General features: G+C 39.1%; 1 protein-coding gene across 8 annotated transcripts in view; it reads right to left on the bottom strand.

The window, feature by feature from the left end:
* SH3KBP1 (SH3 domain containing kinase binding protein 1) overlaps positions 1 to 17,963 on the bottom strand; it is a 232,978-nt gene that overhangs the window by 135,153 nt on the left and 79,862 nt on the right. For all 8 annotated transcript variants that reach the window (XM_074605339.1, XM_074605346.1, XM_074605365.1 and 5 more), the window contains one exon: positions 15,682 to 15,805. In XM_074605339.1, the coding sequence (XP_074461440.1) occupies positions 15,682 to 15,805 (124 nt within the window). The remainder of the gene's footprint in view (positions 1 to 15,681; positions 15,806 to 17,963) is intronic.

Below are 17,963 nucleotides of genomic sequence, written 5' to 3'. Positions count from 1 at the left end.
CAAATACTAGAACTGCAGACTATGAGGATTGGCATTTCACTAGGGAGCTGCAGACAGCCTCTCTTTAGCACTCTTCATTCCTCTCTTGCTTTTTAACTGGTAAGAATTCCATTTAGGTAACTGAAATACAAGGGGAAACGAAGCCTTCATCATTATACCAAAAATCCTCCAGACCTACTGTTTGTTTATTCTTATTCTTAACCTCAAAGAGAAATCAGGAAAATAAAACTTCAGCATTTTCTCTCCTCTTTGCATTTTGACATGGGTGGCATAAGATGAGTGAAAAAAAGAATTGTTTTACATGCTTAGAAATATGCAAAACTTTCATGCATATCTGCATAATATTAAATTATTTAAGCTTTTTATGAGGAACAGGGCAGCCGAAAGTATCTAAAAGTTGTTTCATAAGCAGCATAATTAATGAAGCTTGGAGAACCATGGATTTGCACCCAGTGTCTTCTAATCAGCTCAACCTCTACTCACCCTCACCAGCCCTTGCCCCAGCTTCCACTTGTATCCTATACCTGCACAGCTGGGAAAGTGATAGTGGATGCTGGAGCTGCTTCGGAGCAACACAGGTACTGACCTACCGGCCAGCACACCTATGTGTCTTGGCTACGGGCTGCTGACTCTCAAAATGGAGGTTTTCATTCAGTTAGGAGCACTAATTTGCATCATATTCCTCCATTCAGCTTTCAATTTAAAAGAACTATTATGTTCCTTATAAATGCATTAAAGACTTCTCATCTTCTGTCATCTCTAGCTCGTACTGTCCAGAGGTTCAAAAAAATCAAGGGGAAAAGGCCAAATGAACAGATGCTCTCAAACAAGATTTGTTCCATTAGGAAATTAGAATAAAACCGCTAGTAGCAAAGGCATCCAGATTGTCACAGGATGACACTCTCTTTGCTATATGATTACAATATGACTTTCTTACCTCATATGCAAACCAGTATTTGACCCCAGCTCCTTTGCACTAAACTAAGCGAGGGGGTTGGGGAATATTGCTGCACAGTCACTTGCTGCAGATGGTTCCCTGGAGTGGCACCTGGAATAGCAACATGGGGGGTACGTTCCCTGTCTCCCTGAATGCTGTTTGCCCCCTGGGAGCTGCAGTTACCCCCCTTCATCACGGGTGGATAGCCTGAAGGGGGAAGTAAACTTCTTGCCTCTTTCTTCCTCTACGCGGGCCTGTAGGGCAAATAGCAATCTTCTCAGAACACAGGGATGTTAGCAGAACCAATTTTACACTTTAAATAAATTTGATTCAGAAAATGACATCAGAGCCTTCACATTCTGAAATGAGTTTTATAATAGGTTTCCTATAGGATCTGAAAAAGGAAGTTTTCGTGAAGATGTACAGCATCTATGAAGAATCTCTTTATGATAAATTTGTCTTTTTCTCTCCAAGGACTCAGTTAAATTTTTATTTCAAAAGCAGTTATATCTACCCCACTACATTTTGGGTTTTAAGAACTAAACAAGAAGAGTAAAGAAGAAAATAAAATCCTCATAGCTTTCTGTATTCTGTGCAAATCAGTTGTCTGCTTTCCCTGAATTTATTTAAAAAAAATAGTCTCTAGTGCAGTAGTAGTTTCTCTGTGTTAGGTCCAGCATTTATACTGAAAAGCTTAGTTGGAAATCTAATGTAATGTTTAATACTTTATGTAATGAGATAGCTACTAAAGAGCTGTCTTCTTGACTGCAAAGGCCAGAAAGTGTCCACTCACACATTAAATATCTTTTGGTCCCAAAGATGCTGTAGCTTTCATTATGTTTCTAAATAAACTTCAAATAACCAGTTGAGCAGTGTGCCACATTAAGCAATGAATTTCACAACGCAAATGGTGGGGAAGCCCCAGAACACAGCAAAGGCAGATAGTTCAGACAAATTTAGGCACTGGATTTTAATCCCTCTGCCCCCTTCCAGCCATGGTCAGTTCACACTTGGATCCCCAGTTTTCTGGCACAGAACTTCCTACAACCTGACTGCAGAACATGTGCTTGTTGGGTTTTGTGCCTTTATACTAAAACCTTGTCTGCCTTTTAATTTCTGTAATTCTATTTTCTACATGTGACATGGTAACTTTCCATAAAAAATTCAAAATAGTAAATGATTAACAAATTAATCATTCTGTCTCCTAGTCAAGGAATCTATTGCCAGCCATCTTTCTTCACTGACCTCATATTTTCAGGTTTTTGCTAGATTTCAGTGGGTTTTAAATTAGACACTGAAAGATTTCTATACAGAAATAACTCAGTCTTACTACATCGTACCAGATGCCAACTTCTAAGCTGTACATAACTTCCCATCAAAAACCTCTGGTGCTTTGCTTGCTGCAAGTCCCTCATTCAGTAGCTAAACCAGATTTCCCCCCTCCATGATACATCTGGGCATGTCATACTTGCATCTCTCTTCACCCTTTGGGTCTGCCTCGAGGGTCACAACCATTTTGGCTTCTGACAAAGTGCTGTGAGTAGTGATGACTTCATGTCAGTTCAGATCTGTGCAAGGATGAAACTTCCTATCAAATTAACAAATTCCTGGAATCCAGTTGCATCCAAGCTGATGCACCTGCACCCAAGATGCCCTACTACACCTGCCAACAAACCTTTCCATAATATTTATCTTTTTCCCCCACTGCAACATTTACATGAACTACTTCTATCCCTGTGTCTTAGCACTGGGCCACCTCCACAAACTTTCACCAGGATGCTGCCTAGGACTCCTTAATGTCATGGTAATCAACAATTCTTCTAGCAATTTCTTCTAGTTTACTGTCCCTCTCTTTTTTTGTCCTTTTTTCCTCAAACAAGATTTTTCCAGATTTCTGATGCCAGGCAAGGCGAGCAGCCTGGTTTCATACCTTGCTTTCTTGGTAGCCTTTTTGATGGCATCTGTACATCCATCATGGCTTGCCTGCTCACCCTCTCCTTCTGAATCATATGGTCTATTACAAAACTATTGTGTCAGCTGTTATGCTGATGCATTTGTGCAATAATATTACTTTATTTGTGAAAATATTACTTTTATTCGTGAAAATAGCAGTAATTAACAAGTGTTAAAATGCACTTTGTGCATTTGAAAGCACTTTATCAGGTTTTCTACTGTCCTGGCACTATCAGTTTCCTTTTTTTTTTAGTTGGTTTTTCATAAAATGCATAGGAGAATATAAATTTGCATAGAGATAAACATGTAAGTGGAGGACTACTAATGCTGACAGGGCGATTAAGGTACACATTAAAAGAAACTCCACCTTAAAATTTATTTTTTTTTAAATTGTCTAGGTTTAAAGTTTGTAATGTCTCAACACCTTTTTTAGTTTTGCTGGGATAAACACTATCTTTTGCTAATAATAGCCATCAAGTTCCTCTTGTCTTTTCCATTACACTTGCTACATGAATGAGAAGTTACTTCTTCAAAGTTAAAAGCTGTGAAGAAATAGGCCTCTGGCTCAAGTCAGTTGCATCTGTAATGAAATCCATCTCCAAAACAGTTCTGTGGTTAGAAGATGAAAAGCAGGGAGGGGAGAAGAGTTCTATATAAGAAGGGTTCTCTCCAAAACTGCAATGCCATTTTTTTGGGACACTGACCAAGCCATATACCTCACCACCACAACAGAAAAGTGAAGAGCAACACTGACCATTCAAACTGACAAGACAGCATGTCTGTTTTCTTTAGTAGTTGATCTAACTGAATGACCATGAACCATCTTAGAAAAAGTCTAGCAAACCATCACTCTCTCATAGCACTTTTAGAATGATTTTCAACTGCAACCAAATAAAAGGCAGTACTGCTGCTCACTGCTTCTCCTGCAACACGCCTTGCTGTCCTGTCAGATCAAGAGTGCTCATGCAGCAGTGTGAGGAGGTAGACAGTGAACTGACCCACTAATAAAAACAACCTCTGCATCTTTCTTGCTAGTTTAATGTTAAGCTCAATCATTCTCCTCGTCTGGGTCACCATGCAGCCAAACATCTGTACCAGAACACAGGAAGAAGAAAAACAGGAAAGATGGCTTTTTTTTTGGTGGCAGCGCTAGCTTAACATCTTTCTGACACTAAAGCCTCAGGCTAACCTTTCAACATCTATTACTTTTATTTTCCGCTACTCTATTTGCTCAATAGCTGCCAGGCATGTGAGTAAATCTTTTGGTTTTCCTTAGGTCACTGGAGCTTTTTTTATTTAAATAATTTCCTGGACACTTCCTGATCTCTTATGAATTCCCAGAAGTAACCACGACCCATGTAATTTAGGATAACACTATGCTGAGTCAGTAGTCTAACAGAGAATTCCTAGGCCTGAAAAAATACCAAATCTTATGATTGTTGTTGCACAAATGAAGCTATAATGGCTGACATTGCATCTTGCAGCTTTTGCAGAGCTAGATACCAGACTATATAGATGAGGGACATCTGGAATCCAGCAGGATTATAACAGAAGTCTACACAAGGTACACGTGGCACTGAATGAAGTAGGAAACACAAAAATACAGCATTTAAAGTTATTTAAAAGAAATGGAATATCTGGCGCTTGTGTGAGGGTACTTCAATTATTTTTTTTACCACTGAAATATCCCCAGTGAATGCATGACAGAGGATGATAACCAACAGGAAAATACATGACCTAGTGTGAAAAAGAGTTGCTTAAACGTATATGATGGTTTAAATTCAAGCTACTGGACAGATGGGACACTACTGTACCCTGTCATCTACTGTAGTGCACTACTCAAGAACTCTGAACAATATATACAGTGTCAGGCTGAGCACTGTACATGTATAAAGCTGACAAATTCTGGTCCCAGGAAAAAACAGTATAGGAAACAGATTCTGGAGTAGCCAAGTGTTTCTGGGGGGAATCAGATATATCCTGGGCTGCCACTGGTGGCCTGGGATTCTTGAAGGTGCTAATGCTCTCTGGAACAGTCTGTGGAGTAGAGTGGCAGATTTTTGAAGATGCAGCCACAGCAGATGCTATAGTAACAGCTGACACCATGAGGAGCTTCACTGGGGCGATGCAGCCCAGGCAGAGAATGATGCTAGTGGCACTATAACCCCACTGACTTCAAAACTCATTCCCAGCTAATTTGGGCATTTGCAGGGAGCTACTTCTCTCCATTAGAACCTCTGCCCAGCCTCCGTTTCAGTTTCTAAATAAAGTCAGCACTGAAGTTAGGAAATAACGGCTCCTGCTGTGTGACAGATAATAATACTCTTTCCTATCGCAATCTTGCGCTTGGGGCCAAGAATCAGCAAACAGCCACTTGTCAGCAGTTCCACGTTTCACTCCCTTGTCAAGCACAACCATCCAACCAATGAGCTTGGAAACGAACCATCATCAGCAACGTGCTTTGAATTTTTAAAGAGGATTATATTGCAAATTAACATGAAGCAGGAAACAGGCACAATTGAAAATTGAAATAATTGAAAAGAGAATGCAGAAAGATATAGAATAGGAGCTACTGCAAACTACTGGTGCATCTTAACTGTGAAATAAGATTAGAAAGCAGTGAGATAACCATAAAAATATGGTAAACAGTACAATACATCGCAATGCACCACTAATAACAGCACAACTTTCCATGCTGTGAGCACCTTGATAATAGTGGAGTAGACTGTAAGAGAGGAAATTCTGAGATAAGATAAAACATGCATGAAGTATTCACTGAATAAAATTTATGAAACTTCATTTCAGTGGAAACAAGAAATATACTTTTGCAGGCATAGTATCTTGTTACTCGAGTCACTGCACCTACGTAATATAGGAATCTGAAGATTGAAAGCTTACATAGCTAATAATGCCATCCTACTCAGAATAATCCAAGCCATGCATCATCAACACTGTCTGATACCTCTATCTGTTTTTCAAATCTAGTTATAGTAAAGCAAGCTTCCCTAACTTCAGGGGCTTTTAACCAGATGAATCTAAGTATTTCCCACTGCATGTGAAAAATAATTAAAATGAACGCAGTGACAAGTTCATTCCAGGCATGTCACTTTATCAGAAGAAATTTTTTAAAGCCTGTATCAATTCCTGGAAGTAAAGTGTATCACGGAATCTATCACAGATCTTAAAACAGTATAAACAATGTGCCTTATGGGCAATACTTTCATATAGTTTCTTGTTACTTGCAACCAACAGCAAAGCTTTGTTTAAAGCACTCTAGGTGTTGCATACGTGCATACAGGAAAGGGAGTAGGGCAAGAGAACAGGTGAAAAATTCCTGTGCAAAGCACATTCAGAGTTAAATCCCCTCCACAGACACACACTCCTAACTAAACCTCAGACTGGCAGCTGGTTCACAGAGGTCCTCCCCGGCAGCATACTTCTAAGCAGAACCCTCTGCTCAGCTGTCCTAAACCACCAAGGTGGTGACAACCCTTCCTACCAGCAGCGATGGTTCATTTTCACTGTGTACGTTCTTGCCACTTTGCAGACATTTATCCCTACTTGGGCTTATAAATATCATTCCATCAGAAGAGGAAGCTCTTGAATAATGACTGTAGTTTCCTTCTGGTCTAAGTAGGCACAAGTCAAAAAGTTTCCTTCACTGAAGGGATTCAACAGCAGCAGAACAAGTCACTCGATCCCAATGCAGAGGGAACAAGTATGGAGCTAGTGTACAAAGGCATATGTTTACATTAAACTTTCACATACATCCAAAAATCTTCTTTACAGAGGGGTGCCTACTGGCTTAAGAACAAATTCTCAGACTAATCATTTATACAAATTATTTAGGTCTTCAGTTCATGTCACATGACACTGCAAATTGAAGGAGACCCATGGGAGCTATTGACAGGCCCTGCTCCTCACCTACAATGCCAGAAATCAGTCAAAGTTTTTTATGGTTGTCACAAGAGCCAGAAACCTCCAACTGCCTCAGTAAGCTGATTAGTTCCGCAATTTACCATAGCATGGCTGGCTCTTATCCCTACCTACATGTGACGGGGGAAAGATATCAACAGCCACACAGCCCTGATTCCAGCCCAGTAGGGAGGGCTAAAGCCAGCTCCCTGTCCCCATAAAAGAAACACAGCACCATCCCAGCTACCATCCAAGCAAGCAAAGGTAAAGCAGTACCGAACTAAGGATCAGTGTCAGTGTGAGAGCACACACAGATGGGCATATTTAACTTAGCAGTTACAAATTCATCAAGATAAGTCCGGGAAAGACAAGACAAGGATTCTTGACCCAGTTCAAAGTACACTGGCAAAGTTTCAGAGCTCATGGAAAAGATATTAGCTTGCACAGTCAAAGTATACTCTCTTGACCCCAAATTTTCATTCCAGATAGAGTTATGTTTTATATTCTACAACAGTATCCCTGCATTGTTCCTTTGCTTTCATTGTCTCTACCACAGAATAGGAAGTCTGACTCTCTCCTATCACAGCTGCCGGATACGAGGCGCAGATACCCCAAGCTAGGCACTGGGAAATGTTCAGTGACCCCAACGACTTGCTCCAAGGCTCAGTTTCAGGTGACCCATCCTGCCCATCTTCTGCCATTCCTTACTCGCAGAAAGTTGCGAGGGGGAACATGGGAGAAAGGTTGGTCTGCTAATTTCCAAATCAAGTTAGGCATGCTATTCTTGAAAATCCCACACCACCTCGATGAAAGGCTAAAGGAGACAGCCAGCCAGCTACAGTCAGCAAGCAGGAGGGTCAGGGACAGACCTCACAGGCAGCTGGGCCTTGCTGGGTGCCAAGTGACTTACCCTACAGCAGCGAACAGGAGGGAATTGCTGGCAGCAGGGAGACACTTCTCTGCAGAAGCTTGTGAAAAAATAAAGTCTCTTTTGTGATGGGGAAACTTAGTTTTAAGACAAGAGGAAGTTTCAATCTCATTGCTGTTATTTTAACAAGAATGGCTCTAGCATTAAGTATTATTTTATTGATTTTGGCTTGTGTTAAAGCCAAATATAACTGTTCAATACAACTGCTAATAGAAAAACATTTTGCACCTGAGTTTGACAACACATTTGCTCTTGACTAGTTCCTTTTGGACAGTTACCAGATACTGTGATAACAGTGATCAAGCAAACTCTAGTACAACTGTTAGAAAATATTTCTGACTTAATTTTGTACTCAGACATGTAAAACATATTGCAAAGCTTTTAGAAAGGAAAAAAATCCTTTAACTGATTAAACAAAACTTTGTAAGTGTTCACAAAAGAGAAGATGCAACTCTGTCGACTATTCCTTCAAGTGTAGCATTTTTAGATATTTACATAAATTACTTGCAAAAAGACTTTCTTCTGCTTGTTTTTTCAACTGTCCCTGTAGCCCTATTCCACCACTTCACCTGTTGCCTGTCACACTCTTCCTTAAAAATTCAATTACCTCTGTTTTCCCATTGATACAAATACCTTTTAAAAAAAAAAAAAAAAACACCCAAAAAACTTGACTCATGTCCTCACTTGCCTCCATAACTACCTCCCTCTGTTTTTCTCTGTAAGCTGCTCAGAATGCCGATCAGTAACTGCTCTCCTGCCTCTCTTCAGACTCTATATGGAAAGGTCATCTTCTGCCTCTTCTCTGTCCTGGGTGTCAGCATCCAACAGGGCCTGTTAAATTTTAAACCCAACATTGTCACAATTTTCTCCATACTGCCCTCCCAATTTCCAAGTGCAGATCCAAATTTAAATTTTTCATCAAAACAAGTGTTCTCTGTCTCTAGGAAACCTGAAAACAGTTAGCCTGCTAGCAATCATCCAAATAACGCATCTTTCCTTGTATTCTTCTTAGTTACCTGTTACCTTGTTTTATTCATATATATACATGTAGATATATATACACCCACCGGTATATATATATAGTTAGCTCCTCAATGCGGTGGCTGTATTTTTGTTCAGTGTTTTTACAGCATGGTCCATAAATGGAATTCCTAGAGCTAAACATATGACACACAAGAAGATGGCCACCTAAGCACACAGAAGATGTCCAGAGGACAGAATTAACTTGAAATTACAACTCAAACCAAGAGGGATTTCTACAACTGGCTTCTACAGGCTGCTCCTGCACTGAGCCTCACGACACTCACTAGGATCCCAGTTGGATCCAAGTATGCAAAATTGCAGAAGGTACATCGGGGCTCAGCATTTGTGCATTTTGCAGAGTACCAGGAAGGAGCAATTGAAAAGAAAGGGGAGGCACTTAGGATAAAAAGAAGATGGGGGGCACTGCACAGTAAGCAACAGGACAAGAAATTATCTCACTGGAACAAGCTATTGGAATCTGGATAGATAACGAAACCTTAACTAAAAACCAGGGCAGCAAATGACCATAACATAGAAAAAAAGTTTAGATTTGAAATATATTAAGTCATTATTCAATAGGACTTGTAAACAAGATCTGACTGAAAAGAATGAGTGAGCACCCATTCCAGTGTTGCCAGAAGACAGCACTGAGATCCTTCTTGGCAGATAAAAACAAAATCATGTCAATGGTCAACAGACTAATCTCAAATTTAGAACAATGGTAACACCTATCTCTGCATTTCTGTTCTACAGAATAAGCCTATTTTAGGCAGATTGCACACTATAGTTACAATTACAAGAGAAACCCCAAGAGAACTAAACTAATTTTATGGCATCAGACGGATAATGCAATAATTTTAAATCGCATTGTTTTATGACTTCCCTTGCTATATAAGTGTATATTTATATAAATACAAAATATTTATAAAAGGATATTGAATCGAAAAGCATGGCCCCATGATGCGAGGAAGGATGTTCACTCATTAGACAATGACCTCTCACCTGAATGCACCTTATTCATCAGTTGCAAAATTAGCTACATTCCATGCACATTAAGTGTCCCCTCACTTTCAATATTGAGAATTATTTTTCATCAAAAGAAAAGAATCATGAAACTAAAATGCTAGAGAGAATCATCATTTCTCCATGTATCCTCTACAGGCTGCATGTATAAAATTATATACCGTTTTGAATAATCAAAAGGGAACTTTACCAAGTAGAAATCTTTCTTCCAGCATGGGACAGAGTCCTTGCCACCTGCCTCCAGAAAAAATTTGTTAAACCACTACAGATCACACACAGCACACACACACACCAAGTTTCTTTCTGGCTGCCACCCACACATTCAGCACAGACCAGCGTCTTTTCCTGCCTCTCTGAACTAAAAGCAGTGCCTTTCAGTGCAGAGTAGCTTACCTGACGGTAAAAATTATCCAAGTATTTATTTTCAAGAAACAGTACTTTTAAAGGAAACGTGTATTATCCGAGACACTACTTATGCATATGCAGATATGGTATTTAAACTCAAAGAATAAATATTTTGCTGGATTTGAGTTTCCTGTGCCATTAATTTTTTTATGTCTTATTTTGGGTTTGTGTCATATGTTGTGTGCATACTTTAACCTTAATAGGCTGAGAAGTATGTTCTTGTGTGTATTTGTGTAAACTCTGTACTGATTATATACCAATTAGCTGATCCTAAAAATGAAAAGGATTTTTTTTTTCATGCTAGCTATAATTTCTCTGAAGTTGGCAGTATTTGCAAGGGAACACCAAAGCCTGTCTGTGGAGAAGGCCTGAACGTATAAACAGCAGAAAGATAATCCAACCAAAAGACAGATTAATGCCTTCAAACTTCCTGTGTTTGAAAGGAAAACCAAAGCTGAGCGTACTGAGGGTCAGATACCTCATCAAACACATGACTGGCACACGACAAAGGCAGTCATTTGCACTAGGTTTAGTAATAAAAGATTTTGTGAAGGAAATTTTGAGGTTTGCCGTTCTGTTGAAAAATATGACCAGAATCATATCTTACACACATTACTTACTTAATATAAAATTCAGAGTTGACACACTCACACGCTGAGTCATCAGCTTGTCTTTTTAATAAGTGAGATGTCTTTTTGTATCCAAATAATCATAAAAATATCGAACCAAATGATGAAGCATTTTTCTTGTAAAATACTTTTCTTATTTCTCTAATTTACAAAAATAGACTTAAGTCTCAGTTTTGCATACAACAGACTTGTTATTTATTCTTAACATAAACATATTATATCATCAAACCTACTTTCAGAGAACTCTCCCTTTTAGGAAGGATGCAAATCTTTTTATTATTTACATGTAGGCTGGAAGGTAAAATAAATAATTCTCAAGATAACTAGAAAAAACATTTCCTTGCTTTCAGTGTTTGGCTCTGATTAAGAACATGTAACACACGATGAGCTGTTCCAGATTTGCTGGCTTGAATAACCTCAATGTAGACTGCATTTACAGTTTATATAAAGCAAACACATCTGGCAAGGCAATATATCTTTTCTTCAAATATTTTTACTCATATAACAATTGTTGTTAGTTTATTTACAAAATACAGCCTATCAAATCCAGTTTTGGAACTTGGCCTACGCAAGTGGGCTCCTATTTCCAGATACACAAAATACTGCAATTAATAGGATACTTAAAAATAGGATACTCAAAAATCAGAACAAAAGTATCCTAAAATAAGCCATAGCCATTTAATCGTTAAGACCATCATACACAAGTTTCCATTATGTCCCTTTATACCTGGATGAAGATTGTAATGAATTTGTGACAAATCTAAAACAGTTGCACAACTTCGGCTCTGTTCTTAGATTTTGAAAGAAAACTTTTAGAAAAGATAAATTTCAACATGTTGGAAAAGCATTAAAAAAAAAAAGAAAAAAGATATCTTTCAGTGTTTTCCTGTTCCAAGACCTGACTGTAAATTTCTTATGTTATTAAATAGTAACAATAGCAATAATTCTGCTTTTCTAAAACAATCTGAAAATGTTCTCAGAGAAGAAAAGGCTTTACCAAGGTGCAATAATGCCAATTATAAATAGAAATCAGGATTTTATTTTTTTAAGTCAGCTTTACAGAAGTTTTAGAACAATAGTTCTATATGCCAACCAAAAATTCTGGGGCAGTGAAAAGATATATTAGAAGACCCACACCTGGCAAGAAAACGATTTTCTTGGCATATGAACTGTATGAAGAAGCAAAAGAATGATCCCTCCCAGGTTCTAGCAAAGAATATGCAAGCCAACCACAGCCAACACGCACAGAGCTTCAGACAGGTCGTTCAGGGCCACAGCCTTTTTCCCTAGACAGGAGCTGATAACGCAGCACCTGAAGCACCCATCAAAACCAGCCTACAGCTGCTGCAGCTTTATGTTTCCCTAACCTCATCTCTACACTCGAGCAAATGGTCCTTTTTTAAGCCTTTTGGAGGTGAAGCATGAAGTCACTGGAATGCTACACTAAAATGCTCAGCTTCCTAGATGTTGTTATCATTATCATGCTATAACGGATCTCAACATCTTTATGAGGCAGATATAAACCTAGGTTTTGCCAATAGGCAGCCTGAGGCACAACACCTGAAATACCGGGAAGTTATGAATGTATTTGCATATGCCACTGCAATAAATCATAAAAAATCCCTCTGCCTATCTGAAAAATCAATACATACTAAGACATCTGACCTTGGAAATTAAAGCGTGGTAATTTGGCCAACAGAGTTTAAGTGATTTAGCAAAATTTACACAGCAACTCTGTGGCAGACCTAGAAAATAAACCCATTATTTCTTAGCTGTAGCCTGAACTTCTAGATTATGCTTACAACCTCTGTAAAGAGAAGAAATACCTAACAAATATTAACTCTCACAAATACAATCAGGCCAAGTTTAACGGAGTTTCCTAAATTATGTCCACCACAGCAGTCATGTATACCATTTGTTTCTGTTAGATCACTAGTGTTTGTGGTCAGCAAGAAACATTAAAGGATGAGAAATGTTCCATTTTTACTGCCCCCAGTGAAATGCAGAGAAAACAAAATCCTTCCAACTTCTCCTGGTCTTTATAACAATCACAGATGGTGACCTACAACTATTAATACCACACAATCAGTTGTCACCCTCACTATGTAATGGAAGTACTAACCCAGGCAGGCTACTATCGTTGGTATTACACCAAGTTTAAATTGTTCCTAGATTACATCTGTAATCCAAATGTTCATTACTTATTTGATGAAATAAGCCTTTACAAGAGGCATTTGAATTTACACTGATTTTATTATAAGAAACTCTAATTTCAATAAAGTGCTTAGAAAAAATTAGCATGAACAAACAAGATATAAAGTTGGATCCTATATATCTTTTTTGTTCAGGAATCCATTCTTTTCCTCTTAGCTACTTATATGTTCTTACAAATAATTTAGGTATTTTCCTTGAATACCACTGTTGGACACTCGTCAATATTCCTCAAGGAAAAACTCTCTACAAGCCAGAAGCCCAAGAGGCCAAGATTCTTCTGCTCAAAATGTAAATGCCTGCTAAATTGCTGCCACTTAAATTAGGCCATCCAAGTTAAGTAGTAAAACTACACAATGTAACAACACAGCACTAGAAAAGCACTTATCATTATCTTGGTAATTGAAACAATGCACCACCCCAGAATGCTTAACTGCCACATCACTGGATCTGCTCTGAAGTTCCAAGCAGCAAGATTATGTTGACCGAGCAAATAAATAATATTGCCTACTATTTTCACTGCTGAACCGTGGCTAAAGACTTTCAGATGCATCTTTCTCCTCCTCACTTCCTAAGAACAAGAAGAAAAAAAAAAAAAAAAGTACCCTCTTTCAGATCAGGTCACATTGTGTGATCAGTAAACATATTGCAGTAGGGTTTAATAAAAATCACAACAAAAGAACACTTGAAGAAAATAATCCCTGTGGCATTTAGGGCTCCCTCTTCAGTAAAATATTGCAGCACTTTCCACAAGGAGATTTGCCACATAGATTTTAGAAGACTCTTTATTACTGAACACAACAGTAATTACTCGTTTAGCTATCCTCACTCAAACAAGGCTTCTTTGGCACCATGCTCAAACCGACCCTAGAAAAAAAAAAAAAAAAAAAAAAAAGAGGGGAAGCCCTCTTGGCCTTGTTATGCTCTGTGCATCCTTAGCTGTACTGCTGGAGTACAGCATGCTGCAACTGCTTGCTCTGCAGCAATTGAAACAGCTGTGGGGAAGCAGCCAAAATTAAAAATTTACTAACCCTGACATTATGTAGCGGTAGCCATGAGAAGTGCAATCCCCACCAATGAAATCCAATGCAATTACATCCTTATATGAAATTTGCTATTTCCAAACCTAACACCTTCCTCATGGTACAGATCTTCATGTCAGTCTTTGCTTCTCTCCTTTCAGTAAATGTGAAGTTTTGTATTCTCCTGCTACAGACAAAGAGAACTTTATCTCATGAATCCTTTAAAGCTCCAAGCCAGAGAGAAGAAAGAGGAGGAGAAAGCCTGTGCTCTAAGTATCATATTTGGAGTGTTATTCCCTTGTGACTGAACTGAATCTCTGCATCTGCCACAGCTATTAGCCTTCGCCAAATAGCAACTGAAGCAACATGGAACAGACTTGGTCCCTAGATAATTTCCCAACTACTCATATGGTTCTGTATAGCAGCCATGAAAAAGAATGATTCTTGGCAATTTAATTCTGCTGTTGCTTCAGAAACCTATGACCCAAACCAGAAATGTTGGATGTGTCTCCAGATTCAAGATGACACTGCAAACTCAAAGCTTTCTGAGATTTATTTCCATTTTTTCTTTCAGAGGACACCACTCCTTGCAAAAGAGGTGGAAATTACTCGCACTCACCTTTTTAAGTCATACATTTTGCAGAAATTAAGTCTTCCTCACTTGCATTTGCAAACCTTAAGTTTAAGACCTCTGGTCAAACTGCAAGCTCAAATACAATATTTGCTGATAATACGGAAAGTTCCATATGCATAGTCCTAACAGTATAGAAGACTATATACCAAAATGGAAATTACTTTACAGAGTGATTAATGACAGCAGATTATTTCGTATACGACAGCAAGCAAGAAACTGTCCAGAGTATTCTTCAGGAAAAAATACAGCCCATCTCTTGCACATAGCTGATTGTCCTCCCACAAACAAGCAGCAGCATAAACATAGCCTAAAGAAAAATCCAGCTTCTACATTGCCAATTTTGGGTTTTGGTTTTTTTTTGTTCTGATATTTCTGAGAGCAGGACTGAGAGCTAGGGAAAGAAACAGAAGATTTGGAGGCTTTCATTTTAGCAACTCAAACCCATACGTAGGAATCTGCATTGGGAGTCAAGCCAGACATGTAGAGCACACATTCCAGTCTGAAACAGAAGATAGTGATAGACACTTCCCAGGAAACTAACGTATCGAGCTTTATGTTTTCCACTTTCTTTTTTTTTTTTTTTACTTTTTTTTTTTTCCTCAAGTTCTTTGTCAGTAACCAGTCTCTGTCCCAGATAGAACATGAATATGTGAATGTGGACTGACATCACTGTGCAAAAACCTCCATATAGGCAAGCTGTCAGTTCCTTACTTTATTAAGCTTTAGTAATCTCTTCATACAGCTTTCCTTAATTAAATGTATCTAGAAAGGATTTCTTTAAGAAGAAAGGGATGTCTGTGCAAATTAATGTTGAAATATTAGACATAATACATGCATCCATAAGCCAGTCTAAGAGAACAATGAGATTTATTTTTCTGTGTTATTCCTGCTATGCCTTTACAGTTAAATAGACTCTAGCTTTATTCCTAGAAACAAGGAAGGTTTATATTTTGTTCTTTTGTTTTGAATTTAAGCTACATTTAAGCTTCCATATACTATACCTTTTTTGTTCGTTCTAATAATTGTCTCAGACAACAGTAAAGGGCTTCCATTGGAAACTTCATTTATAGGCTTCTCTGGTGGTTTGTTGGCAGTATTTTCTTTCTTCATGTCCTTCTTTATTTCCTGCAGAAGAAAATGTGGGTGGAGAGGGAGAAGAAAAAGAAGAAACAGTTACAAAAAAAGGTATTGCAGAATATGCTAAATCTCCAGCTCCTAAGATTTCTTAAAATTTCTATGTATACACCCCTACCTATTCTAATGCTACCTCAAAGACTCTTTATAAGTTGGGATCCCACAAAATGGAAGTAATTTTCAGTAACTCTTCCTACCAATACTAATTTTCTTTCTTTCTAAAAGAGGTCAATTCCTTATTTATGCGTGAAAACTGTAGGACAGCTATGCGAATCTCTTACTAAAGATCATCAAAGCTGAGAGGTGGGTGTGGAAGAAAAACAAAAAGAAAAGAGACCTCTTAATTTATCCCTCGGTTAGCTGTATATTTGAAGCACAGGACAGAACCAGGTTCAGTGCTCCTGATGTAAAGGCAGCTAAGTCTGCTTCCCCTCTGTCGAGAAGCCCACAGAAACAACCACCACAGCAGGAAGAAAATATTAACTAGGAAAATATGACAAATGTTACCATAATTGGCAGAAGCATATAGAGAGCGTGCTGTCAGAGCCGTTGCTAACACTAACATATTTTGCAGCTGACTTACCTTTTAAGGTGATCAACGTCTTTGGCAGCACACAGAGGAAAAAAAATATATGGTGGAGTTTCATGAAAGTAAACCCATAGAAAACAGCGTCCCAAGACTACACAGTTAACACTTTATAAGATACACAATACCTCTCTATTGGCTTCTTAGGCAGATTTTAAAGGCCTACCTGCCTAGTTGTCTATACCTACTTTGCCAAAGCATCCAAAATATCACAACCTTTCAAACATCTTATCTTGAAATGCCACCGAGGTAGATGTGTAGCGTTACCTCCACTTTATAGACAGGTAACTTACGCACTAAAGCTGAACAAATTGCTTATAATCATGTATCAAAAAATAAGGAAAAAATAAGTTAAGTTTTGGCTCCAAACTTTGGCCTAGGTCAGAATTGCAGAGGTGCTCAGGCTGGGATGGACCTCAGCAGGGCCACCTCTGGGGACAGACCAGGCTGTTCAAGGCTTTGACCATTTGGGTCTTGAAAACCTCCAGGGACAAAGACTGCACAACCTCATGAGCAACCTGCTCCATGGCATGACTGCCCTTATAGTGACAAAAAACTTCCTATACCCAGCCTGAAACTTTCTTTTCAACTCCTGTCTCCTCTCTCCTGTCCTCCCCACCAGGCACCACTGTGAAGGGCCTGGCTCTGTCTTCTGGATAACCTCCTTGTGTGTGTTGGAAGGTCCCCCCAAAGCTGTCTCTTCTCCAGGCTGAACAAGCCCACCTCTCTCAGCATCAACTCACAGGGCGCATGTTCCAGCTCCCACAGCCACAGGACTTTCTCTAGTTTATCAATGTCTGTCTTTTACTAGTGGACTCAAAATGGGATGCTGTATTCTGGATGTGGACTAATGAATGCCAGATAAAGGAGGATTATCGCTTCTCTCAATGTGCAAGCTGATAACACAGACCAGGATGCTGTTGGCTGTGACTGATGTACACAGTACACAACTGTACTGTTCAGCTTGCTTCCCATCAGGTCCTTTTCAGCATAATGCTCCCAAATCCATCAGGCCCCAGCCTGTATGTATCCCAGCAATTCCTCCTTCCCAGGGACAGGAATTGGCATTTGACCTTGCTGGATTTCATAGGCTTCCTGTCTGGGTCCTTCTGAAAAACAGCCCTGCTTTTGAACATGTCAACTGCCGCCCCCCCTCCCTTCCCCCCCTTGCCCTGATATGGTGTCATCTGCAAATTTGATGAGATCTTCCACATTGAGGAGGCATCGGGGACAGGTGATGGCTTCAAACCCTTCCCCTAGCAAAACAACTCTGCCTCTCCTCCCCGCTTTCAACTCTCATACATTCACTGCCCTCTTCTACATCCCAGTGCAGTAGCAACCTCCACCATCCCACAGCACTGTACCATACACAGGAAATACTGTAGATCTTATTTAGGTTTCCAGCAGATCAGACATGAGCACTAAACCATAGAAAACAAATTTCTATTTGAAGTTTCTAAAGCTGTTATCTGAGAACAGCATCAACCAAAACAAGAATTTCCAAGTCACTCTCTGTAAGATGCACTCTAAACCTGAATTTCAGAACTGGTTTTTTTTAACCTT

Source organism: Larus michahellis, chromosome 1 (assembly GCF_964199755.1).
Source record: "Larus michahellis chromosome 1, bLarMic1.1, whole genome shotgun sequence".
NCBI lineage: Eukaryota > Metazoa > Chordata > Aves > Charadriiformes > Laridae > Larus > Larus michahellis.
This window is presented reverse-complemented; position numbering and strand designations above follow the sequence as displayed.